This window comes from Lactuca sativa, chromosome 8 (assembly GCF_002870075.4).
Source record: "Lactuca sativa cultivar Salinas chromosome 8, Lsat_Salinas_v11, whole genome shotgun sequence".
Taxonomy (NCBI): domain Eukaryota; kingdom Viridiplantae; phylum Streptophyta; class Magnoliopsida; order Asterales; family Asteraceae; genus Lactuca; species Lactuca sativa.
Genome location: NC_056630.2, coordinates 259,959,756 through 259,987,601, shown reverse-complemented (window position 1 = coordinate 259,987,601; position 27,846 = coordinate 259,959,756). Strand labels below are relative to the sequence as shown.

Here is a 27,846-nt window from a genome sequence, read left to right as displayed (position 1 = left end):
AAACGGGACGGAGATTTCATCCCCCGCCCCCGCCCCCGCCCCCGAAATCTCTAGTCACCCCATCACCGCCCCCGCCCCCCGAATCCCAGGAGTACCCCCCCCCCCCCCCCCCCCCCCGCCTCCGTTTGGGTTGACTTTTTTTTGGCGAACGAAGGTGTTATTTAGGCTAAAAGAAGTTATTTTTTGAACTAAAAGAAACTATTTTGAATAAAAATAGTTATTTATAGCATAAGTTTATATATTTAAAATAAAAATATTATAACATCTTAAAAATGTTATACTATAAACTTAAAAACATGATATTTAATTGAATTTTGGAAGTTCAAAATCATTGCTATTATTTATTATATTTTTATAATTAATATATATATATATATATATATATATATATATATATATATATATATATATATATATATATTAATATAAATAATATATTAACGGGGTTCCCATTGGGATTTCGGGACGGGACTACCCACCCCCACCCCTGCCCCCGAAACTAAAACGGGGGTTAACATTGCCCCCAACCCCGCCCCCGTCCCCGATTTTTTAAACAAATATTCCCCATTCGGGATCGGGGTCCCACGGGTTCGGAGTCCCACAGTACCTTTTGACATCCATACTTAAACTCTTGATAGAATCGTTTAATCGCCCCCTACATGATTTTACGATAGGGATTATTGCTTAGCAACCAAAATATCCCAACGTTGTACCGTGAGGCTGCTACAATATTATATTATGCATCAGCAACGCAACTAATTTATATAACTACTTGACTTATGCAAGTAATTTAATTAAATAATATAGAAGTCGATGATAAATTTAAATATTGTTATTGGAAATTGAAATAGATAGAACATTTATAAATGACTATTTTTTTATACACACCAAACTATCCCACATATCAATCTAATCTATTTTGACTTTTATCTGATTTTTTTTAAGGATTTGTATCCAATGGGCAAGTATTATATAGAAAGCATTCAATTCAGATTTATTAACCTTTTTATTGTATATTCCCAATATTTATGTTTTGAAGACTGTGTTTTATTTCTAAAAATCTAAATTATCTGAATATGAACAAACTACAAAATATAGTTATATTGAACACTGAACATCATTAATACATTTAAACTTCCAATAAACCACGAGATTTTATATAAACAGAAAATGAATCATTTAAACAGTATATTAACAATATTTAAAAAAAAAAAAAAAAAAAAAAAAAAAAAAAAAAAAAACTGTTCACCATCGGAATCAGCTTCAACCAAAGAACTGCGGCAACAACTAACCGGTGGTAACCAAATAACGTCGGAGACAAAACAAGAGAAAGAGAGATCGTGAGAAAAGACCACCGGAACCACCATTTACCATCGTGAACCACCTAGACCAGATTGAGAAAAGCGAGACAGTCATCATTTACGTCGGAGAAAAAACAATAGATCGCCGGAAAGAAAGAAGGAGAGAAATAGCACCGTAAGAAAGTCCGCCGTCGAAGCATCAAACCAGTGGCTACCGTGAAAACCGACCGTCGTCGCTGGAAATAACTTCATCGTCGGAAATCGCATCAGTCCTTTCTCACTTTTGGCGGCTCAAACATTTTTGTTAGGGCTCGATCAAAGTAAGCCTTTATATCTTATCATTTTATATAAACAGCCCTCCAAAATTTGAATATAACACCTTAAATTTAAACCTTTTATACTTTCTGCATTATTTTATTTACTTTAAAAAAGTGTCTATAAAAGGAATTTCTACACGAAACATTAAATATAGTATTAATACTAGTTATCAAACCCGTATATTATACGGGTTGATTAAAACAAAATATTAAATAAAAACGATTAAATGAGAAATTTATTTGGATTTTGAAATCTGAAATAAATAAAAATTATGAGAAAAAAAACATGCAAAAAATAAATAAATTAAAATTATTGTTTAGTTATCAGACTCGTATACCCGTATACTAAACAGGTTAATTATAACAAAATGTTAAACACAAAGGTTTAAACTGTAAAGTTATTTGAAATTAAAATTGAAATTTAAAATTTAAAATTTGAAATTAATATCATTATGTTAGGTTTAATTTATGGAAACTAATTAATAATATATTAGAAATGGAAAATGAAATAAATGACAAGTGGAAAATAAATATATCTCTAAATTATGACAAAATGACATGTGACAAATTGAATAAGAGAAGGACATGTGGCAAAATGATTCTTATTTATTAGAATAGACTAGGTGTGAGACCCATGTATTACATGGGTTTATTTAAAAAAAATTAAATATAAAATTTTAACAATTTGAAAACTTTAAATTTATAAGAAAAATAAGAAATTTTTTGAATTATTAAAATTAATGAGACTTTAATGCATTAGATACATTACATATATAAACCATTTTCTAATAAATACCTTACATATATATTACCTTATATATTAAATGTGGATTTTAATTTAATAAAATCAAAAATACAATAAAATGACAAGTGGAAAATAGAAAATTTTAAAATTTTTAGAAAATGTCATGTGTCCAAATTAACCATAATAAGGTAGATTATAATAATGAATAAATTAACCATAAATTTGAATTTTGAAATCGGAAATTAATGGACGTCCAATTTTGAATTTGATGATTCCATATTCACTAAATTTTTAAAACTAAATTCTAGTTTGAAAATAAAAAGTTGAATTATTTTTTAATTACATATCATACAAATCAATTTGTTAATATGGATTTTATGGTTAAAGAAACCACCATGGACCACCTTACATGCAAATTAGTTTATATGACAATCATTTTCTTAAATATGGTAGCATAATTAGTTTATATGACATTATTATACGATATCATTTTTTAATTACTTTTTTAAATTATTTTTAATTAATTTTTTTAATCGGTTTTTATTAAGTTTTTTTGTTGTTTTATTTCAATTTTGCAAGGAAAAATGGCTACTATTTCGGAATTTTCTACCGATGAAGTATAATTTCTAATCTTATATTTATATGTGTATATTTATTTGATATATTTATTGATCTTTTAACATTAAATTTTTCTCTTAATTTTTAGGTTTTTAGATTTCTTGAAGATTTGAAGAATTGGGTACAAAATATTGCACGTTCTCAAGGTTATGTTACAGTCACTAAATGATCGAAGGCAACGACTTTTGGATTCAAATCTAAAGTATTTCTTTGTTGTGATCGTAGTGGTATATCCAGAAGTAAAAATGTGAAAACAAAAAAAAAATTAATTGTCCATTCGAATTGATAGCAAAGTATTTGAAGGCACAAGATGGTTGGAAGTTATAGGTCGTACGTGATGATCACAATCACGAACCATCAATGTATATAGAGGTTCATTCATTTGCAATGCGATTGTCGGATAAAGAGACTCATTTGGTCCATGATTTGACAGAGTTGAATGTTGAACCACTAGATATTTTGTCAACAATAAAGCAACAAAATGAAAATAACATGTCTTCACTAAAAACTATATACAATTGTCGCCATAAGTTTACAATATCTCAACGAGAAGATAGAAGCCCGATACAAAATGTCATGCATATTTTGCATACTAAAGGGTATAATTATGAGTATCGTTTAAACGAGAGCACTAACGAGTTAGAGGAGTTGTTTTTATGCACCCAATATCGTTACAGATGTGGCAAGCATTTATGTATGTGGTGTTGATAGATGCTACATACAAAACAAACAAGTATAATCTTCCTTTTCTGGAGATTATTGGTGTCACTTCTATGAGACTGACGTTTTCCATAGCCTTCGCATTCATGAATAGCGAAAAAACAAGAAACTACAGGTGGGTATTGACTTGTTTGAAATTGACGATTAACGATTCTTTTTGTCCTCGTGTCATCGTCACCGATAGAGATTTGGCGTTGATGAAGGCGTGTGAAGATGTTTTTCCACAAAGTAGGAAACGTATCAAATCATATAAGACTTGGGGTTCTCTTCATCCAATGTGGAAGAAATTAGTCGAATCTCCGACATCAAGTGCATATATGCAAGCGTATGCAGACCTTCAATCGTTATTGTACAAAGATCCAGGTATCATTAATATATATCCTAAACTCTTAATTTCTTTTATAATTATTATTAATTCAACCATACTAATTTGATTTTTCTGATTGATGTATACAAGTGCAAATGTAAGGACACTATGATTTTGAAACTCACTAGGACCTCTCCATAGAGGGAAAAAGGTTACAGGGCCCGCTGTGGTAAAAAATTGGACAATCACACCAAACCTGTTGGTTATCAGGATACCTGTCTCAGGCATAAGCATATAGTGTTCTGGTGGTGTTGTCCTATCTGTCATGAAGAAAGACAATGAATCAAGTACTCCATTGCATCCAATGAAAACTCTAGAATAGTCTTCATATGACGTCAATAACTCGTCATACAATTGCTGGCAAATGAAAAGCCACTCATTTTCATCATACCCAAGACAAACAACTACCGATCGAAAACCAGAATTTCCATCACCCCATACATTTTGTATACGCGTGATGTATGGATGAAATATTGATGGAATTTCTTTCAACAATGAATTATGTTCCATCACTGCTTTCTCTTTCAAGTCAAACCGGTACGACCATTGGCATGTTGGTTCCTCATTCAAGTCAAACTGGTACGAACATTGGTCTATTGGTTCCTCGTTCATGCCCATGAAGAATGAACTATGCCTAGCTGGTTCATTGTTCAAGTCAAAGAATGATGAATTATGCCTAGTCGGTTCATCGTTCAAGTCGAAGAATGATGAATTATGCCTAGTCAGTTCATCGTTCAAGTCGAAGAATGATGAACTATGCCTAGTCGGTTCATCGTTCAAGTCGAAGAATGATGAACTATGCCTAGGTGGTTCCTGATTCAAGTCTAAACAACTGTATCAGTGAGGAGCTTGACTTTGATGGTGACCACGCTTCACTTTTGGGCGTCCACAATTATTTTTCTTAACCGAAGGTTCATTGATCATAATTTTTGAAGGATTGATTATCTCTTCCATCTTTCTTATATAACTGTATTTGACATGATCTGGTTGATTGTTGAATTTTTCCTTCCACCTTTGCATATGATCATCAACATTAAGATTTCCATAATCCACAAATACACAAGGCTTAAAATCAAAGCGTTCTCCAAAAAATATCAATTGAATCCAACGGAATAGATGAACCTATAGTAAAAAAGTCAAAATGTTATAAAGTAATTATACATATAAAAACTTGTCAATTTAATACAATACATTTGACATACCTGCATCAACATACATCGCAAGTTCGTGAGCGCATGGTAAACCAAAACATGTTCGTAGTTGACAACCACAATTCTCTGGAGTTGGTACAAATCCTTTTAATCGATGAAGCTCTTCTAAGATTTTATCCAAAGCATGCTCTGAAACATGATGTCATAGTGAATTGAATATCTCATCCTTAAATTTTGGTTTATGAATGATTATGCTCCTTGTGAAACTCTCTTTGATAGTTGTGTCTTGTGACTGTACAACTGTTTCAATAACATATATGAATTTATCCAAATCACGTTTTCGAGATGCTAGGTGTTTTTTTAGCTTAGCGTGCTGACTCTCAACTCTATTTGTTGTTGAATTTCCAAAATCGGTACTTTTGTCGGTCCACAATGATACAAATTTGTCGGGATACTTCTCCAACCAAGTATTGTAAAGATATCAAAAACCAACTAAAATATGAACACTATGTGATAGTTAGAAGGAGAGTATCCGATGTCTCCTATTTCAGCATTATGGATCCGCCACAAAGACCGTCCGCAGCCGAATGACAAACTATGTATAAGTCGCCTCTAGATTTTTATAAGTGACTCATATCTACGGAAAGTTCTTTTATGACTATAGATGATTAATTGTTGTTTATTTTTTTCTCGGATTTTTGTTATGTAATATTTAAATTAAAAAAAATGATGAAGATTTGTTCGAATTTTATTTCTTATAATATTATTTATAATATCAATGATATTAGGTTGACGAAAATTTATTTATAATTTATTTTTTTATAATATTATATATGTTATTATATTATAAAAACTATGTTATTTTTTTATCTTAATAAAAAATAAATATAAAATTATTAATATTAATTAAGTTAGTAAAAAATGTAATTATTAAATAATAATGATTTGTAGATTATGTAATAATAAACTAATAATAAAAGTTGATCAAATAATAATTATATTGTGATGATGATTTAAAAAGTAAAGTCAATAATAATTATATGATGATAATTACCACCATTCACCTAAAAAGCAGACCTAACATATAGGTTGGTGTTGTGTAGAGTGGTGTATATAAAATAGGACCTCTAATCGATCCCTACACGATTTATAGGGATTATTGCTTGGCAACCAAAATATATCATGAGGCTGCTACAATATTATATTATGCATCAGCAGTGCAACTAATTTATATAACTACTTGACTAATGCAAGTAATTTAATTAAATAATATAGAAGTCGAGATAAATTTAAATATTGTTATTGGAAATTGAAATAGATAGAACAATTTATAAATTAGATTGAAGGAGAAATTGGTTTGTGTGGTTACCACGCATAATACAAGTGGTCAATCGATACACGATTCTATCGAAACCTTCGTTTCGCTTGCTCCCCAAGCGTTAATCGACGATCTCTTTGTCGGTCTCCCCTATAATTCCGCTCGCCGCTCCAATTCGTACCTCATCGGTAGGTTAAACAGATTTCCATTTTCACCTCCTAAACTTTCTTTCCCATCGCCGATTCCTGTTATCATTTCAAGTTTTCAATCAGGAAAATCAGTTTGTGAAGTTAGCTTTGATTCATAAGATTTGGGATTTTGGCTATCGATCTTCATTTGTTTATCTGTATAGCCGATTCAATCTCGACAATTTCTTTTTCAAACCCGCCTCCGACTTCCAATCAGGTAAACTGTCCTATCATTTCTTTGATAGGCATGTTCAATCGTTTTTCAAATTAGGTTTTTCAATTTAGATTTCCAATTTTTTGATTTCATTTTTTCCTTTCACCGACTCATATGAACCGCCTTTGATTTGCTTTAGGTTTTATTTATACCTCATCTACATTGAAAACAAACATGTTTGAATCTAACTCTAGTTAATCTTAATAGGTGGATATGAGCTCTCACGTTCGAAGTGATAGAAGAGATAACAGACCTAGGTTTCCTCGTCGTCAAGAATGGATTCCCAGAGGATCCACTGCCACGGTCACAACCACTGCAGTGGATGCTAATTCCTCGTCAACAGTTGCTCCAATTCCAGATGCAAATGGTGGGGAACCTAATATTAGATCAGGTCCACCGCCTCAAAACGCTCATAATAGAGGAAATGTTGGGGTACAGAGAAGGCAGCAACAGCATATGCCTCGGGTAAATCAGACTAGAGATAGAAGAAAGGATGCTCCTCGCGAGGAGAGAGGTTCAAAAGGCACGACAGGAGCTTTACCTCAACTTGTTCAAGAAATTCAAGACAAACTTCTAAAAGGTACGATCGAATGCATGATATGTTATGATATGGTGAGGCGTTCTGCCCCTGTTTGGTCCTGTTCAAGCTGCTTTTCAATCTTCCATTTACATTGTATCAAGAAGTGGGCTAGGGCACCTACTTCCATCGACTTATCTGCAGAGAAAAATCAAGGATTCAATTGGCGATGCCCTGGATGTCAATCAGTTCAGCTCACGTCCTCAAAAGATATCCGTTATGTTTGTTTCTGTGGAAAAAGACAGGAACCACCTTCCGATCCATATCTAACCCCTCATTCTTGTGGTGAACCTTGTGGAAGACCACTTGAGAAAGAAGTTGTTGGCTCTGGTGTTAGTAGAGATGATCTTTGTCCTCATCGTTGTGTTCTCCAATGCCACCCTGGACCATGTCCACCTTGTAAAGCTTTTGCCCCACCAAGACCATGTCCATGTGGGAAGAAAACCATCACCACAAGATGCTCCGATCAGAAATCTGTTCTCACGTGTGGCCAAAGATGTGGTAAACCCCGTAAGTGTCTCCGCCACCGTTGTGAAAACACCTGCCATGTTGGTCCTTGTGATTCATGTGAAGTTCCAATTGAAGCCTCTTGTTTCTGCAAGAAAAACACAGAGGTGGTTGTTTGTGGAGGCATGTCTGTGAAAGGTGAAGTAAACGTTCAAGATGGTATCTTTTCATGTTCTTCCACTTGTGGGAAGCCTCTCGGATGTGGTAATCATCTCTGTAAAGAAACTTGTCACCCTGGTGTTTGTGGAGACTGTGATTTGTTGCCTGGAAAGGTGACATCATGCTACTGTGGGAAATCAAGCTTACAGGAGGAAAGAAAAACTTGTTTAGACCCAATCCCTACATGCTCACAAACATGTGACAAAACCCTCCCTTGTGGATTACATCAATGTAAAGAAACATGTCATCCGGAGTCATGTCCACCATGTCAGGTAATGGTTACTCAAAAATGTCGGTGTGGGTCAACTTCAAGAACTGTGGAATGTTTCAAAACCAGCATGGAAGTGGACACTTTCACATGTGATAAACCTTGTGGGCGTAAAAAGAACTGTGGTAGACACCGTTGCAGTGAAAAATGCTGCCCGCTTTCAAACTCCCACAATTTGCATCGGTTTGAGGATTGGGATCTACACATGTGTTCAAAGCCGTGTGAGAAGAAACTAAGATGCGGGCAGCATGATTGTGAATCTTTATGTCATAGTGGCCACTGCCCGCCCTGCCCGGAGACTATCTTCACCGATTTAACCTGTGCTTGTGGAAGATCTTCAATCCCACCACCACTCCCCTGTGGTACACCACCACCTTCTTGTCAGTACCCGTGTTCGGTTCCTCAACCATGTGGTCATGTCTCTTCCCACAGCTGTCATTTTGGGGATTGCCCACCATGTTCTGTTCCTATACCTAAAGAATGCATAGGTGGACATGTGGTTTTAAGAAACATCCCATGTGGATCAAAAGATATCAGATGTAACAAAATTTGTGGGAAAACAAGGCAATGTGGGATGCATGCTTGTTTAAGGACATGCCACCCGTCTCCATGTGATTCCTCCGGTGGTTCCACTTCCACTTCCACTTCCGGCGTGAAGGCTTCATGTGGTCAGACATGCGGTGCTCCCCGGAGAGACTGCCGCCACACGTGCACCGCCCTTTGCCACCCGTTCAACCAGTGTCCAGATGTAAGATGCGAGTTCCCTGTCACAATCTCATGCTCTTGTAATCGGATCACCGCCACTGTTCCTTGTGATGCTGGCGGCAGCAATAGTGGCTACAACGCCGACACTGTTCTAGAAGCTTCCACAATCCAGAAATTACCGGCCCCACTTCAACCGGTGGAATCAAACGGAAAAAAGATTCCACTTGGACAACGGAAGTTGGTTTGTGATGATGAATGTTCGAAAATGGAACGGAAGAAAGTTCTCGCGGATGCTTTTGGTGTCACCACTCCAAATCTAGACGCGCTTCATTTCGGTGAGAATACTGCTGTTGCTGATATGGTAGGCGACTTGTTTAGACGCGATCCGAAATGGGTTTTGGCGGTGGAGGAGCGGTGCAAGATGGTGGTTCTTGGCCGGAGCCGTGGCGGCTCGGCGGCGGCTCTCAAAGTCCATGTGTTTTGTCCGATGTTGAAAGAGAAGAGGGACGCGGTGAGGCTGATAGCAGAGAGGTGGAAGCTGTCGATAAGCGCAGCCGGTTGGGAACCGAAACGCTTCATTGTGGTTCATGCTACACCCAAGTCTAAACCCCCGGCTCGGATTCTTGGAGCCAAAGGGGTGAACCCAACGAGCATGGTGCAACCGCTTGGGTTTGACCCGTTGGTGGACATGGACCCGAGGTTGGTTGTGGCTTTGTTTGATTTGCCTAGTGATGCGGATGTGAGTGCTTTGGTTTTGAGATTTGGTGGTGAATGTGAATTGGTGTGGTTGAATGATAAGAATGCATTGGCGGTGTTTAGTGACCCGGCTCGGGCGGCAACCGCCATGCGCCGCTTGGATCATGGGTCGGTTTATTACGGTGCAGCGGTGGTTGGGGTCGTGTCGAATGGTGGAGGTAATGTTTGGGGTGCCAGTGGTGGGTCGACAGCTAAGGACCATGTGAACCCATGGAAGAAAGCGGTGGTGCAGGAGTCGTCCACCACCGGAGATTGGGGGCAGAGTTCATGGAGTGTTTCCGATGAGTGGGCTGGTGGCAGCTCGGCGGTGAAAGAGGTTCCGATCACTTCGTCGGCGAATAGATGGAGTGTTTTGGAGTCAGAAGGTGGCGGCAGTTTGGCGGAGGAGTCTGGGAAAGTTGTGGTGGGGGAGGGAGAGGGTGAAGCAGCGGGGAAACAGGAGGAGAACTTGGAGGTGGTGGAGGACTGGGAGAAGGCGTATGACTGACTGAGTGGTACTGGGTGGATCTTTTTGCAATTTGACCGAACTGCCCGTGATTTTGTTGCAACGTGAGGGTAGAGGATCATTAATGGTTTGATTTGGGTTGATGTTGCATTGTTGGCAGATGTACTTTTTTTTTTTCTTTTGTAAAGTGGCTATGCTATGCTACTAGACTAGCAGCAGCCAGCTGTAAGACCATTTAAAGGGTAAGTGGTTTTAAGTGGGATATGTTTTTTGTTCCAATGTTGATTCTTCTTGAAGGTTTAGTGAAATTTGTTATATTAGGTTATAGTTTATTTACTCTTTTTTTTTTTTGGCTTATGGTGACTCATGTAAATACATAAAAGGTTTTAGTTATAATGGAGTTGATGTTGAGAAATTAACGATAACTTAGTACATTTGAAGAGAAGTTTTTCGGTGATGTAATGCTAGAATAAATAGTTCCAACTTCCATGCACATGCTCCATTATAAAAAAGTGTAATAATTTTTATAACTGGTTCCACTTCCATATCAGTATGTCATTACTTATCAACTACAATTTAAATGACAGCAATTTTCATATTTCATGCTTAGCTCTCACAAAATATTTCTGTTGTTAAAACAGCAACCCTTCTAAAGTATGCTACCGTCGATACCTCATTGTTAGGTCGGTCTCTTTAGCCGGATTACAAGAAGCCAATTGTTTTTTAATAATTTGTATACTTGCCAAAATAGCAAAACATACAACTTCCAATTATGTTCACAAACAGTGCACAAAATTTTCCAACAATCTAGTGTAGCATGCAGTAAGAAGAAAGTATTCACAAGTAAGATGTTGACATATCGATGTATCTCCACAAAATCTACGGAATTTGAATTTAATATCCAATCACGACATGTTTGGTTGTCAAATGGATAATTATATAGTTAGGGATGGATGGGCTCAATTCAATTCCATTCTCCATCTTTATGAAAATTACATGTACTACATTCTATTGAAACAAATAAATATAAAAACTCCACTTTTACACATAAATATGGATCATTTATTATCAAATTTGAACCGGTCCCCGCTAACCACAAATGCATGTAATAGATTCCAACTATTTCAAAATTTGATTCATTTCGAGTTTAATTTCTTCAAAAACAATCGAACACTGTGACTTACCTCCAATCCTCATTAGCTATATGACCCGTTGGTGAAAAGTCCCCAAAACCATAGAAAAAAAAAGACTATGATTTAAATGCATTTTATAATGTATTCTGTTAGAATTTATTTATATAAATGCATTCTGTTAGAATGTCTTTCAGAATGTTTGTTAACAACAAGTATATTTGTTTAACTGGTAATACTAACGAGTAATGTATCTTATTATTTCAGAATTGCATGGAGAAGGAATCAATATTGATCATACAAGAGAAATGTTTGGAATCGAGTTCAACAAGTATATATATGTGAAAATCAAGTTGATTATATAGACCATTGAAGAGGATAAAGTATATATTCAAGAATGCTTTTGTTTAAGAATTTTATTCAATTTTTATGATATTCTGTTAGAATGTATATAACTATATTAAAATGTATAAGGATATTAGTCTATAAGAATATTTATAAATTTGTATTTAATTTCGGATGTATATTAATAATAAAATCATAAACCCGAATTGGATGTATATGAATAATATATTTATCTTAAATCAGGCCAATTATCATATATAACTGTATTAGAAATGTATTCTGCAAGAATAAAATCAAAAATATATTTACTAATTTATGGCTGGTATTCTGTCATTTTGACAGCATAAAATCGAATTTTTAAATTTGAATTAATTAAAAATATTTAGATTTTAACAAATAAGGAATTAATTATCCCTAAAAAGCTGAAATTTTCCTTTTTCAATATAGGCTAAGTGACTAAATGTCTTTATGCTAAAATATGTGTTATTATATATTACATGTTACCCTATTATAATATCATAAACCTTAAGATCATTGACCTTTGAATCTAAATTCTATCCGGTGGTCTAGATCTATGCGTTTTAGCATACAATAGTTAGTCAAAACAATATATATATATATATATATATATATATATATATATATATATATATATATATATATATATATATATATATATATATATATATATATATAAAAGGTTAGGTTATTTTGTTTTGACTAGACCAATCATTTTAGTTATTTTAAGAAAGTAATTAATACATATTACATGTTGAAGATATAATGAGTATTAATTACATCTTCAGCATTTAATATGCATTAATTACTTTTTTAAAATAACTAAAATGATTGATCCAAATTTAATCATACATGCACACAATAGATAATGAAAACATTTGAACCTATATATATATATATATATATATATATATATATATATATATATATATATATATATATATATATATATATATATATATATATGGTTAGGTTATTTTGTTTTGACTGGACCAATCATTTTAGTTATTTTAAGAAAGTAATTAATACATATTACATGTTAAGATATAATGGGTATTAATTACAACTTCAGCATTTAATATGAATTAATTAGTTTCTTAAAATAACTAAAATAATTGGTTCAGATTTAATCATACATGCACACAATTGATAGTGAAAACATTTGAACCTAAGTCTATATATATATATATATATATATATATATATATATATATATATATATATATATATATATATATATATATATATATATATATATATATATATATAACAACTCAACACATGTTCAAAGTTGTGGCATCTTTCCTATATAATATACTCACTGAAAAATATACTTTGAATGTAAAGAAAACAAAGTAGCAAACCCCCCCCGATATGATATAGACAATTCCTCCTCAGTCCTCACATCTCAAACTTTGGACTCATCACTCATTATACAAAATTCTTTTACCTTTCTTTTAAACATAACCTTTTCTCGCAACATCCAAATCAAAACCCATCTCACCCTACTCGACCTTCAAAGATATGCTAAATCAAAACAATAATAATATTTTCATTTAAGTTTTCCTTTTCTTCTTCTTTAGTTTACCAAAAAAGCTACCAATTGTCTCTTCATCTCCAATCTCATCATCATCAATCTTACTACAACTTCTCCTCTTTAATCTACCAAAAAAGTTACCAATTGTCTCTTCATCATCTCCTTCCTGCATTTTACGTTTTCTAGGTGTTGTATTTGAAGGTGCCTTTTCGATGGGTGGTGCTTCGGTCGTAGACGATGGTGAACATATATCCCCACGATTACAATTGGGATTGGGATTGGGATTGGTTTTTTTATCTGAAATGGCAGCAACAAGAGGTTCAAAAGCTTCATCGCTCTTGTCATGTTGCTTGTTTCTGTTTTTCTTCTTGTTGCCCCTCCTGCACGCCACAAACAGTTGGATTGGATCCTCAACTCAATAATCAGAATTCACAAGGAAAAAATATATGTGAAGTTATGTTGTGATATTACAGTGAAGTTGTGGCATGTTTCTTTTTTTCCAAAATGAAGTTGATAAATATTTAGCAGTTAGTAGTAGAGTAGAGTTATGTTAGGTGAGCAAGAAACAGCATCTTAGGGTATCAATATCATCATCCCTCCATGAAATGAAATGCAAGTTTAAGAAGTGAAGAAGTTTTTTACTCACTCATTTCATACCTTTGTGTTTGATTCCAGGTGTGGGATTCGTGAGCTTGAGCATTGATTATCTCTCCGGATGAGATGTTTGACTTGTTGTTTTCGGTTGGAAGAGACAGATGGCTTCTCTTGGTCTTCTTTTGATTTAAGAAAGTTCCATCCTCCTCATATTCTTTGTTGCCTCTGCAACCAAAACCAATGAAGATCATATTAGATAGAATCAAAGCAATTGTGTTCAAAGAAAAAAAATGTGAAAAGTTGGGAGTGAAAGAAAGAAAAACAAAATTTGTCTCTAAGTCTAAGTAAGGATGAGGAATAAGAACAAGTGTTTGGGAAAAATATATATATATATATATATATATATATATATATATATATATATATATATATATATATATATTGACCATACATACCTTGGTTTCCGCTTGCGCTTCCCGGTGGCTGTTTTGGTTTTAAATGGCGTTGATCCTGCACCATTGATTGGATCCATAGATAATCCCATCTGTTGGTTTTGCTTGTTTTCAATATCATTATCATTATCATTATCAGTGATGGTGGTGATGGCACCCTCACCCTCACCCTCTGGGGATTCGATTTCAGTCATACACATGTCTGGAGATGCTTCAGGTTCATATATGTATATGGGTGGTGTTTCTCTACACATCTGGGAATCATTTAAGATATTCATATTCATCTCCTTCTCTTCTCTCTTGCCTCTGCAACCAAAACCAATCACCATCACAAACCTTCTCTTAACTCCTAATTAATCAATAATATGCTATGCATAATCAATGTGAAATGCCAATCACTTTACTTTTAGCCTAACATACATCATTTCTTCCTATTTCACCATTATTCTACTGTAACTGTACATTGAAAACTACCCTCCCTCTCTCTCTCTCATCCACATATTTAAAAAAAAAAAAAAAAAAAAATCAAACTACAATTTCTAATGAGAAAAAACTTCAAACGCAAAGAGTTTAAGGATGTTATAATCAAAACAAGTTTTTTTTTTTTTTAAATAAAATCATACCTTCGTTTCTGCTTCCGGGCATACTTTTTAATCTCAGAATTGTCCCCATCAACATTTAGATCTGACAATTCACTCTCTTGAGATGAGATGTTTATGTTTGGGTTGTTTTTTGACAAACTTTGCTTCCTCTTTGATATTCTATTATTATTACCTTTCATGTCACCATCATCTTCATCTTCATCAATCAATTTCAATACTTTTTCAGTAGGATTTACCTTTCTTGCCCTCCTAGATCTTATTCTCGGAACAGCTCTGCAATTTCACACATAACTTCATCATCACCAATAACTTACTTCTTCTAACTACTATTTTATTAAATAATACAATATATGTACAAGTTTAACACTATGTTATTTTCATTATTGCAATAAAATCTCATCAAACCCAAAATAAAATCATGATAACATATATATATATATATATATATATATATATATATATATATATATATACTATAATCAAAATCATGATTTTGTTTAGAAGATTTTCTTTCATTAAAACTAACATAAAATCACATTCCTTTGGGAATGGTCCATTCCATTTTAGTTCATCATGCAAAACAAACAGGTTTTTCATTCCAATGGAATGAAAAATTCTATTCCTTCTCTGATTCCATCATACCAAAACAATAAAGGATTATGAGAAAGAGACAAGGGGCAGACAGCTTAAAGTTTTGCCCATGAAAAAGACAAATTAAATGCATTTTACAAAAGAATTGTGAAGAAGGAAGTTGTTTTTTGCAGTTTTCATGGGACAAGAGTATTGGATCCCACATGGATATTGAAATGTGAACACAAAGAAACAGTAAAAAAAAAAACATACCTTTGGTTTTGATTGTCTGAGGTTATATGATCTTGATTAGGTTCAGGAGGCGACTCAAGTAGTAAAGGGGCAACAAAGTCATTGACAGTAAGAGCAGGGCGTGCGTGTTCCCGATCCACAAAATTAGATATTAAAGCAGCCTTTTTCATCTTTCTGGCTCTTTGTAGCATGGGAACTTCATGTGGAAGCAACACCTTCCATCTCCTATTCACACACACACACACACAAAAAAAAATGAATAATAAATAAAAGCAAATACTGGGTGTTTGTTAAAAAAGCTAGTAGAGTACCTGAGACATTGACTATCAGTTCGTGGAGGAACACATGCAGCTACTTTAGACCAGAGATATCCATGTTCTGAAATTGCATGTTTCAACTTTAAATCCTCCTCTGGTGTCCACTCGTTCATGTTAAGTGCAGGATCTAAGCAATTAACCCATCTGTCACACTCACACAAACAAGATGTAAAAATCAACCAAACATATCTCTGATAATAAGATATTAATTATAATTTATAAATTATAATACCTTTCTCGGCATTGTACTTGTGTCCTACCAGGCACAAATCTAGCAATTTTGTTCCAGTTTTTAGCCCCAAATAGCTTCACAGCTATTTTGAGATGCTTGTCCTCATCTGGGGCCCACTTCCCAACTCTTTCCCTCATTGGGTTCAATGACTTCTTCCATCTGAACACAACACAGAATAATCATTTTCTCAAAACTACGTCGTTTTTAAAAGAGTAAATTGAATAAAATACTCATTTCGTAATAGTTACTGCATATCGTCTAAAAAGTAGAAAAAATAATAATAATAATTGTTAACTGACTGACCTATTCGAGCATTGGGTACCAGTCCTTCCTTCAAGTGTTGAAGCAACAAGCTGCCAATTGGTCTCCCCATATTCAGCAACAGCATTACGAAGCTCCTCATCTTCAGGGGGAGTCCATTCATTCTTTATGATAGATGCATTCAGACTCCTTTGAAAACGCGATAAACATTGAAAAGGCGTCCTATTTGTCCCCAATGCATCAGCAATATCAATCCAGTTACTCAACCCACGATTCTGAACAGTATACAAAAGCTTCTTATCTTCAGTCAGACTCCATGGCTCACGGTTTATTAAAGGATCTTCACTATTCATCCATCTGAATCATCATCAATTCACAAATCACATTTTATAATAATATATATTTTTAAAATAGCAACTTATTAGAAATAGCAGTATATTATGGATACCTTGATTGACATTCAGGACCAGAGCGGGCTATGACATACATGGAAGCCAGGCGTTCCCAATTGACCTTGGGAAGGAATGACCGGATTTCCTCTGCTGATATTTCACGATGTGTGATTTCTGTAAGCATGTTGTCCATATCATGGCAATCTACATCTTCACCACTGTCATATGTATATACTTACTATTAGCAACATACATCTATTTCTTTATTAATAGTATATTTAATGCTATAAATAAAAGGAGAGATTTTTCATACTATAAACAATAGATTTAAAAGTAAAATGCAGTAATCAACAGAAATTAAAGTATAAATGCTATTAAGTACATACAAGTCAAGTGTGTTGCTATAAGTAAGAACAGGACTTGCAAACTTCAGTAACGTTTTTCAAACTCATAATAAATAATATACCTGAAAAGGTTTTGTGTTAGCATTTCCTGAAACTGCTGTTTAATTCCCTTCAAAAGGTTCTCATTCTCCTCTGTTGACCAAGGTTCCCTAATCAAACAGAATGGATATTTTGACATTGCATCTCTATAATCTGCAACATGGCAATTTTCAGCAGGGCCTTGATTAATTGCATGTGTTTCTTTATCCTTAGCCTGTAATTCCCAAAGTGTAAAGATTTAAAATGACAAATTATCATCAATGAATATATATATATATATATATATATATATATATATATATATATATATATATATATATAAGCAAACACTTTATCCCAAGCCATTCGTAATTAACTAAACTGATCTACTACCAAAAAACAACACCAACTTACCCAGTCAGTAAAAAGGGGAGCATTTTTAGGGTTTAGAGTTTACAGCAGACATATTTTATAGAAAACTCAATAGTCAATACTCAATAGCATACAATTTTTAATTGATTAAGGAATTTTTAGTGCATCGCTTACATAAAAACAAAGGCCCAATCATGACTTAGAGAAAAAGTTCATAAAGACAAAGGCACAAAGCTACCTTATTAATTACCAAAAACAACTAAATAGCCATGAAATGCCCTCACCAGCAATAACTTGTTCAAAAAGACCAAAACCACCCTAATAGAAGCAAAATTCCTAATGGAGACTTGGGGAACTATAAAGCTAACATATAATATTATAGGCCAAATGTGAGAGATGCATAAACAAACAAAATAAGTGTAAATCCCCATTTCACTAGTAACAATCTTAATGACAACCAATGCCTAATTCGATATCATGTGAATACGAATTACACTCTGCATAGTTTCTTGAGACTCTAATCTTGTTATCCATCAAACAGTTACATTCTCAAATTTGGATTCTTCCCAAATGTCAACTAGTCACCACAGATATTATGGAAATGTGCCATCAAAATTTTCAATAAAAGACAAAGAAAAGATGTATCAGAAAGAATAAAGATCATTTGCATGGAGACTAACCGCATTAGATCTCTGTTTTGGAACTGAAATCAGCTGGATGCGTGGATCCTTCTTCTGAGACAATGCTCGGCCTGTTTTTTTCCTACAAGCCACCTGAAAGTCTTTTAGGATTTTAACACGCTCCCTCAATTTTTTATTTTCTTCCAACCTTGCTTCAATCTGTCCTATTTTATTACGTATAAATTTCTGGCATATCCTGTTCTTCTTGATGGCTTCAACAAATGCTTGTGCAGATCTTGGAAAACCACAATCCGGGGCTGGAATAATTTCAGAACCAGGCTCATGCCCTTCACTGTCATTTGCATAGGGAGTCTCAGGGGTAATGTTACTGGATAATTCCAAATTCTGATTGGTGTTGCTTCCATCTACACAATCTGGAAACCCTTGTCCATTGTTAATACTCTTTACAAAAAAATTAGGGGAAGATTCCTTTTCCAATTCTATGTTAGTTGCACCAACCTGCTCTGGTCTCTGTACATAACTCTCCTTGTTGTTGTTCTTGCTATCTGGTTCAAAAATCAATAAACAAATTTTAGTTGCATAAAATAAACCAGATACAACCAACTAAAACAGCTTCAGTAAGTGGCAACAATGAAGCAGGCAGGAAGCATTGCAAGCATGTTCTGTGAACATGCATCTATGCTAATTGCAACAATAACTTACGAACAAAGACTGATGCAAAAATGATGATGATGATGATGATGTTTCTATCCTTTCCCTCAAATTCTGATCCCAAATGCTTTTTTATTCTTGAGTAAGCGCAGTATTTGGCACCTTTGGCTCAACTAGTCCACAGGGTTCATGCAAAGAACCCCACTAGGCCTTCCGGCCAACAGAGGTGGCCCCTAAGTCCCAGGTAGAAACGAATGCGTTTGATTATTCACAAAGGATAAGCATCGGGACAATGTAACATAACATTCAACAAAAAAAATTCGGTAAAGAATAGTGACTCAAGCAGACGAAGAGAAAAGAAAATTCGCAAAACTTTTACCGTGGTACTGCGAGAATCGTCGTTGAATAGCACGGAGAGTTTCAAAATCTTCACCATAATCCTCATTCTCATCCGATAAACCAGAGGGCATAATGATGCTTAACGGTTTCATAGAAATAGGATATTGTTCACTGCCAATATCGTTGGTTGGAACAGAAAAACGTTGTTGAATGCTACGCAGTAATTCTATGTCTTCATCCTCAGACGCATAGGTGTCACCAGAATCGCTACAGGTGGTGGATGCTTTGGGGGGGTCGTCGACAGAATCGTCGACACCTGTGACAGAGCAGGCCTTTCTTAGGGCTTCCATATCTTCGTCAAATCCGGCATCGGAGTCGCTGCCGGAGGATTCGTCTTCATTGTATGGCATTTTGAAAGTTAATCTGATCGAATGACAGACCTTGGATGCAATTTTGGGATTGGATCAATTAGGGTTCTGGGTATATAGGCTGTAGGGTTTAATGAGGAAGAGGCGACCGCCTTCCAGTGCTGTTACAACTAATCGTTTGTTCATCCCCTTCGAAACACACTTTTTCACAAATTTAAGGGCAACTTTACTTAACTCATTCAAATCTCATGAGCTTTTGGATTAGGGTTCATATGAAGAAAAGGCGACCGCCCTTCGGACAACTAACCGTTTGACCTCATTCAAATTTCATGAAATTTTTGTTTTGACTGTCTTTAATCCGTTAGGCAAAATCATATAGAATTATGTAATATTTTCATGTTCATCATGTTATATTATCTTTAGACTTTTAATAGAAAAAAGTCTATAGTCTTTCACTCTTTTGATTAATGAAACGAAATGATAGGATAACAACAATAACAAATCTACCAACCCTCTTGAGTTAAAAAAAAAAAAAAAAAAAAAAAAAAAAAAAAAAAAAAAAAGATAATGTCATCATAATAAGTCTTAAGTTTGGTTATTATTGACGAAATTTTGGTTCGTTTATATCGTATACCGGACATAATTTTGTATTTATTGCAATTAGTTGTAAAGTATGTTTACCGATTACCGTCTTATCTTATGGTATTTTTGTTGACTATATCTCTCCACCATCAGGAAAATAATATCCCCATTATATAACCCTCGTTTTGTTGGAATAGGAAATGTTCTACAATAATGTTGAATGATTTGTTATGTTAGGAAATCATTTTATATGAAAAACATATTTCATTCATTTGTATATAAAGTTGAGGAGTGTGATCATTTGTATGTGTGAACCATGTAGACATTAGATTAGAGAGTTTGGTCGGGGAATTCTCCCTGACCATGAGTATTGTTCATGTAACATTTGATATTTCTTTATCTATCAATTATTAGTTTCAGCACTTGTTTATCACTGTTAAACGATTATTCTGCATCAAACCAATCAATAAATGAGATCTACACCTTCTCTTCAACCAAAACCACAAGCAAATTTATCCACCAATGTTTAAATGACAACATCAAAATCAAATTCAAGCTCAAATGGAACTTCAAGATGAAAAAATATGGATATAATCAGATGTAAATGTGTAATTTTGATCTCTCTCCACAACACTGTGTTTTCACTTTAAAATTAATAAAGAAGAAGCTTTAATTTAAAAAAATATAAAGTAAAAATGTATTTGTGTTTTAGTAAAATTGATCAACATGAAAGTTGTAGTAGACGAAATTACGAACTTATAGATACAAAGAACGTTGAAAACGGGGCACCTATGAGAAAGTTACAATTATCCAGAGGTTACGAGAAAATAGCATAACCCCGACAAAGTGGATAGCTGTCAGCATTAAATCCCACTAGCTAACCATGTAACATCCGAAATCAAGGTATTTTCCTTTAATATTTTTATTTTAAAGTTTTTGGCTAAGGACCCTCCCCTCGTATGTTGGGCATACGCGCTTGTGCGCTTAGCGTACAAGGGCGCGCATCATCGAGCATCGAAGCCTCGTACGCGGGGCGTACATGGTATGGATAGGAAACCCTAAACTTTAGGTCTTGTGTCCTATTAAACCCTTTTATGACCTTTGGACCTCATTTCTATCAGCCTCCATTGCCTCTCAACGTCCCTAGAAACCCTAATTGTCATTGGAAGTGAGTTTGAGCTTGGAGTGCCAAAAGGAAGCCATTTTTGGGTGTGTTTGTGTAACGTCCATGTTTCTAGGCTACACATTAGTATAATGATGTAATACTCAAGGTCAACCATTATAACTCATTTTGAAGTAATAAAAAAGAATTATTTGAGTATTATGTGAATTATGTGAATTTATGTGCTTTATACTTGTTTATAATAATATAATAATTTAAGAATGAAAATAAGCGTCAAAAATAAAATATTATATAAACCCTATGAAGAAAGTTTTAGTGGTCGTGACAAGGATTCCGAAGATATAAAGAACGCCGAAATCCGAGTTATAACGAAGAAGTTATGACTTGTCGAAGTTTCGCGGCAAAACCGGCACGACATTGTGTGACGTAAAAAGTAAGTTTGCGATAAAGTGCTTTTTAGCCTTAACAATCTAAACGAAAGTTGTAATATACGTTAAATCGAGATCATGCATAAAAAGAACGCCCAAATCTGACTTTGTATGAGGAAGTTATGAATTTTCTAAGATTTGGCATAGTAGTGTGCAACCCGGAGTTCAAAATTTAGATCGAGCGATTTTAGCCGACACAACCTAAACGAGAATCGGAGATCTCATTAATAGGAGCTCAACGATAAAAAGAAAGAGGAAAAAGGACGTCGGATGACGAAGTTATGAATTTTTAACGGATTTTTCTTGTCCCGGCCTGTTAAAAACATAACTTCAAACCAACTCCCTCTCTCGAGCTCTAGCAATCATGTCTTCCAACATCTTGCAGCTGGATCGGCTAACAAACTAGCGGATTTCATTCCGCAACATCTCATAATATCGGGCCTTTTTCATCTCTTCGTACGCTGTGTACTGCGGAACGAGAAGAGCCCACTCCCTGAACATATCGGTGATCTCGGTCACCATCTCAGCGTCTGCTGGAGATCCTAAAACTCCCTAGCAAGTTGTTGCACCTCAATCACAGGCGCAAACTCGGCCCTGAACCTGGCTATGAAATCACTCCAGGTCATCGCATTAAGAACTACATCATCCCTAATGGCTCATCCGACCTCCTCCCACCAATCATGTGTCATGTCCTTCAGAAGACAGGCCACAAGTCAGACCTTGTCCCCCTCGGGACATCTGCTGTTGCGGAATGCGTTGGCAACAACCGCAAACCATCTAGTGCTCGCAATGGGGTCCCGAGCCCCATGGTAGTCGGGAGCTCCCAAGCTTCCCTGAAAGTCAGTGTACACGACCCCATCATGGGCACCACCTCGGTGCAGAAAGCACTAAATCTCTCATACAAAATCTCTAAAATACCCTCCTTGATCGTTCCAAAAAATCACAGGAGTCTGATCCATAATACTGCGTGATCTCAGAGGAGATGAACTCCCTAGTCTGGTCGTCTAGTTGCCCGGCTCCTGAGCCCGAGCCTGATCCCTCACCGGTGCCTGAACTGTCGACTGGTCTAGTATGTAGTACCACCATTCTGAAAATACACCATAAAAATCATCAGAAACTCGTCATACTTAAGGGATCTACCATACTACAAGTTTCCCAGATTCATCTCATCCCTCCTTGATTCAAGTACAGATCCTTTGCTTTCAGTAGTACGGGCCCATACTACCTTCCACATCTATCTGTACTTTCCTCAAGAATTGCCTTGACTCCACCAAGTCCCTTATACTACTACTGCTTCACGTGCTAATCTCATCCTAGGCTTGCCTTAGGGTAATCTCCGACCTACTCTCCGTCATCAGCTACACAATAAGTCCCTATTACCCTTCCCTAACTAGCTTGTGAATATAGTTACATATTACTTAAACCAAATAATTCTTTGAATGAGAGATCCTACCCTACAACGGTTGGACTCAAACGAGAGCTGCGAAGTAGCGTTAGACCTAACCTTATGAAATTATTTAGTCCTCGCAACATGTAACTTAACGTATTCGTTTACTAGTTAGCAAAGGACAACTAGAACTCCTAAAAGCACAAAGCAAACAACATTCGAGCATTGAGTAACCATAACTAAGCATAACCTAATCAGGTTATCATATCACTGACTAATCAATACTTAGCATACAACTCAACAAACACATATAGCAGACATATAAGGCATCCTTCTTAGATCCTTAGCTCTAATTTAGCATGCGATTTTCATACACATAAAACAAGCATACATGTCATCAATTCCTAGATCCTTAGCCCTAGTCTAGCATGATGATCACATAATCATATCATATCAAAATAACTTGTATGGATAGTTTGGGAGACTTACTTGAGCTCGGCTGATTGCATGCACCGCACCCTTTTTCTCTTATTCAAAGTTCTTTTCGATTTTCTAAAATTCTTTTCTTTTTCTCAAAGTCCTTTTTATAAAAATGATTTTCTTTTGAAATTTCCATACCAATTCCTTAGTTTGATTTCAGACACACCCAAAAGTGTGCCCGAATCCCTCAAACCAAGGCTTTGATACCAACTTGTAACATCTCAAAAATACAGTCCAAAAATTTCATTTTTAAACCATTAATAAAACCCATAAATCTCAACATCATCTAAAACAAAAGTCGTGTAACTCAAAAATATCATAACAACTGTAAATGTATCAAAATCATAAATCAAATATCAGAGATAATCATCCCAGGCTAAAACTGTGGTGTGTGTCATGCGATCAACCCGAGCCCTTCCCTTTGCTAGTGGAATTACCTGAAACCAAAACTGAAAACCGTAAGCACGAAGATTAGTGAGCTCCCCAAACTACCACATACCATACACATAACATATAACATAACTTTGGGACTCTGCCTAGCTGCATCGAGACGAACTCGACATCGGGCTCCTGCCCGACATCGGGCTTACCTGGCATCGTGCTTACCCCGACATCAGATCGTGTCTGGCATCGGGCCTCGCCAGACAACGGACTTGCCCCGACATACATACAACATATCATATAACATAATCACATAACATAAGCATATAAACATTCATCGGGGTTGCCTCGACATCAGACCGAAGCCCGGAACACATGACACATTCATCGGGCTTGCCTCGACATCAGACCGAGTCCCTCAAGGACCTAGATCTGCAGTAGATACACCAACTCATGCTTGCATTCATGAATGGTTCCAACATGTACTCCAAAATGCCCTAACTACCCCATAAGAAGATCTAGAAAACAAATGGCCAAGATATAGATTTGATTACCAGAAAGTGAAGGAAATGTGATGTTGCTTCTGGATCTACAACCTTCTCTTGGAGTCCTCTAGCTTATTCTTCTTCTTCTCACAAGCTACAAATCACACCAAACCACTTAAAAATGGTTCACAAACTCACACAAAGCTCAAGCTCACTGATTAGGGTTTTCTGGACAATGGGAGACGATGAGGGAGGCCACAAAGGGGTGTTATGTTCTTTAAATAGGGTGCCAAACCCTTCAAATTAGGGTTTCATTCTAGCAGTCCGACTCGTCGAGTGGACTTCAAACCCCGCGTCCCTCTCTATCTATACTCGACGAGTTTGCGGCTTGTGAAATTGATTAAATTCGTACTAGGGATCTAGGTGTTACACTTCTAGCTTCCACTCCTTAAAGGAAATATTAAAGAATCTCTCTCCTTTCACTCGCACACACTCAAAAGGCTCAAGATCGCGAATTAGGGTTTTGCTGGACTGAGGGAGGCGATGAGGGAGGCAACAATGGAGTGTTAAGGTCCTTAAATAGGGTGCAAACCCTAAAAACTAGGGTTTCACTCTAGCAGCCCCCTACTTGTCGAGTTAAGGCTTCTCAACTCGTCGAGTAGACTTTAAGTCCCGCATCCCATAAATCCGTTTATACTCGACGAGTTTGGGGCCTCCAACTCGTCGAGTCCCTTCGCAAAAATGAATAATTCTTATTAAAATACATACAAAGAACCGAGCGTTACATGATGTATGACATGATTAAAAATAGAATGGACTACAACATTTGCATTCACTCCCTCCTTACTATTGTCCATGACTGGATCCTCATTTGTGTCACCGTTCTCCCTATCTGGACACAACTTATTCAGGAAGTCATCGTTAACAATCTTATTTAAAGGAATAAAACCATCTGGAATGATTTCATCTTCTAAACCAATGTCTTCAAACATAGGGTCTGTTTCAAAAGGTTCTTTATCCTCACCCTGGATTACAGAACTAGTTTCATCATCACCTGAATCGAACCAGTCCTCTTAATTATCCCCTGTATGGTCTATATATATGGATATATGGATTTCTAGGTCTTTATAAGCTATATCTATAAAGTGAGCATAGTCCAATTCGTTTTCTATGAACATAATGCCAGTCGCTAAAGGAGGATTACGTAAAAGAGTAACATGATTTCTCAAACCCCACTTCAGTAAATCATTTTAGGAAAGTCACACATCCAACCAAATTCATTCCAACAAAATTGACACTAGTAAACAAGTAATGCTTACCTCCAACATAAGAACATGGGTGGCACAAAAAAATCGAATTTCCAGGTATAAACATGGATTCCGCGGAGGTGAGCTCTGAGGCCTCCGTAAAATTAACTGTAGCTCCAAGGAATCCGTGTGGCAAAAAAAAAAAAAAAAACTGAAGCAATTCCTCGAAAGGAGCTCTGCAGAATTGTTCTTCAACGTTCATTCCTCGAAAGGAGTTCCGCGGAATTGTTCTTCAACTTTTTTTTGACGGATCAATTCCTTAAAAGGAGCTCTGCGAAATTGTTCTTCAATTCTTTTGAAGGATCCATTGCTCGGAACTAAACTTAAGGGTTGTTTGATTTCTTGCTGACCCGGTCCGGTCAGACATTTTAACTGATCTGGTCCAGTCAATGTGTTTGATACCCTCTATTTTGTAGCTTACTCGGTCCACAGTCGGTACATATTGCTCTGATTCGGTCTGCTAAACAAAAAAGATTGACTGAAAAATAGACGCCTTTTGCCCTTGCCCATGGCTCTCCAAGTCTCGACCTCTTTCACTCCAAGCAACTTTTCCTTCAACGGACATCACTCGTCCTTTCCATTGCTTTTGTCTATCCTCTGCCGCCGCCATCCTCTTCACCGTCGGCTACCTCTTTCATTGTCGAACTCCCACCCCCTGAAGCATCGTCGTACATACCTACATCCCCATCGTTCGTTCATCGTCTTCCTCTTCCACCGCTAATAAGGAATTTCCTTTTTCTTTTCATCTTTTTCGTTCTTTCATGCTTGAAGATGTTTTTCAATTTGTACCGATTGGGCTGTAGAACACGATTTGGCATTATGGGTATGTTGATTTGGAACGAAGATAAGGTAATTCCATCTTAACTGGGTCGATTTATTTTCAGTTGCAATCCATTACTTGTTGATTCCTTCTGATTTTACAAAAAATCGATTTCTTTTTGGCCCGAAAATAGATAGTTGATGTGATCAAATCAAAAGCTCAATAATTAACTATGAGTTCCTGAACTCTAGCATCTGATTCGCTTAAGCTTTGTGCTTGAATTACTCTGGAGGTTCTTTGCAGATAGGCCGAGATAGAGTTTTTTTTAAGCTAGGGATAGAAATGGAATATAGTAATGGATAAAATTCAAGTAACTAGTGATTTGAAAAGTGATCCTTGAGATTTCTTGTGATTAATTTAGATCAAAATCTGCAAAATTGTATTGGTATTATGCTACTTTAAACTTGGAGTTATACTAATGATACCTACTAGATCTGTAGATCACTTATGTATTTGATTTCTTGATTATGGTTTTGTATTTGGATTGTTTCTTTACCCTATTACATTAGAGGTTTGTTATCTTGTTATCCTAAAAAGACACTAGAGGTTTGTTATCTTGTTATCCTAAACATATTTTTTAGAGTAGAACAATATTAAACAGGTGGGTTTCTGATCAATGTTTACCATCAATTGAAGAACTTATGTCATAATGTTTGTGTGTTTTCAGGATAGGATTTTACTGGTGTGTTTGTTGTTAGAAATTTGGATACATCACAGAACTAACTATTTGAATCGCATAATTAGGTGACTTATAAGTGTGACAACCCCTTTCCCTGAGTTTAAGTTTTTTCTTTTGTAGTTTTATGATTTGTTTTTATAAATTGTAACCAAGATCGTTGTATTTCATATTTTATTTATGTGATTGTTGCAACAATCTTGATAAATAACAACCACCTATGATAATGGCTCAAATCTAGTACGTATGAATGCAAACATAAGCTTTTTTGTCTTTTTTTTTACAATTGGTAAGAAGAAGGCAAGACAATCAAAAGATATGTTGAT

At 35.6% G+C, this 27,846-nt stretch overlaps 2 protein-coding genes across 3 annotated transcripts; one reads left to right on the top strand and one right to left on the bottom strand.

Moving 5' to 3' along the window:
- The first annotated feature begins 6,569 nt into the window (after positions 1-6,569).
- On the top strand, positions 6,570-10,688 carry LOC111903588 (NF-X1-type zinc finger protein NFXL1). Of its 2 annotated transcripts, none has more exons than XM_023899355.3 (2): positions 6,570-6,942; positions 7,147-10,688. In XM_023899355.3, the coding sequence occupies exon 2, from the start codon at positions 7,153-7,155 to the stop codon at positions 10,396-10,398; it is 3,246 nt and encodes a 1,081-aa protein (XP_023755123.2). In that variant the 5' UTR covers positions 6,570-6,942; positions 7,147-7,152; the 3' UTR covers positions 10,399-10,688. The 2 variants fall into 2 exon arrangements, with proteins under 2 accessions (XP_023755123.2, XP_052622141.1); XM_052766181.1 differs by having other exon boundaries at positions 6,572-6,725.
- Positions 10,689-13,131: 2,443 nt separating this feature from the next.
- On the bottom strand, positions 13,132-20,225 carry LOC111903617 (uncharacterized). Its single transcript, XM_023899385.3, has 12 exons — positions 19,524-20,225; positions 18,533-19,038; positions 17,525-17,715; positions 17,115-17,276; positions 16,709-17,023; positions 16,406-16,564; positions 16,168-16,317; positions 15,878-16,081; positions 15,056-15,307; positions 14,436-14,738; positions 14,044-14,205; positions 13,132-13,766 (listed from the first exon to the last, which is right to left on the bottom strand). Exons 1-12 carry the CDS (start codon positions 19,891-19,893, stop codon positions 13,406-13,408), a joined length of 3,135 nt encoding a protein of 1,044 aa, XP_023755153.2. The 5' UTR covers positions 19,894-20,225; the 3' UTR covers positions 13,132-13,405.
- Positions 20,226-27,846: the final 7,621 nt, after the last annotated feature.

What these genes read in the sequence shown, in the direction of transcription:
- LOC111903617 (XM_023899385.3), bottom strand. Translation starts at nt 19,893, where the DNA reads ATGCCATACAATGAAGACGAATCCTCCGGCAGCGACTCCGATGCCGGA. An exon ending in CAAAACAGAGATCTAATGCG is followed by an intron (nt 17,716 to 18,532) that starts GTTAGTCTCCAT and finishes TGGGAATTACAG; the next exon opens with GCTAAGGATAAAGAAACACA. An exon ending in CAAGTACAATGCCGAGAAAG is followed by an intron (nt 16,318 to 16,405) that starts GTATTATAATTT and finishes TGAGTGTGACAG; the next exon opens with ATGGGTTAATTGCTTAGATC.
- LOC111903588 (XM_023899355.3), top strand. Translation starts at nt 7,153, where the DNA reads ATGAGCTCTCACGTTCGAAGTGATAGAAGAGATAACAGACCTAGGTTT.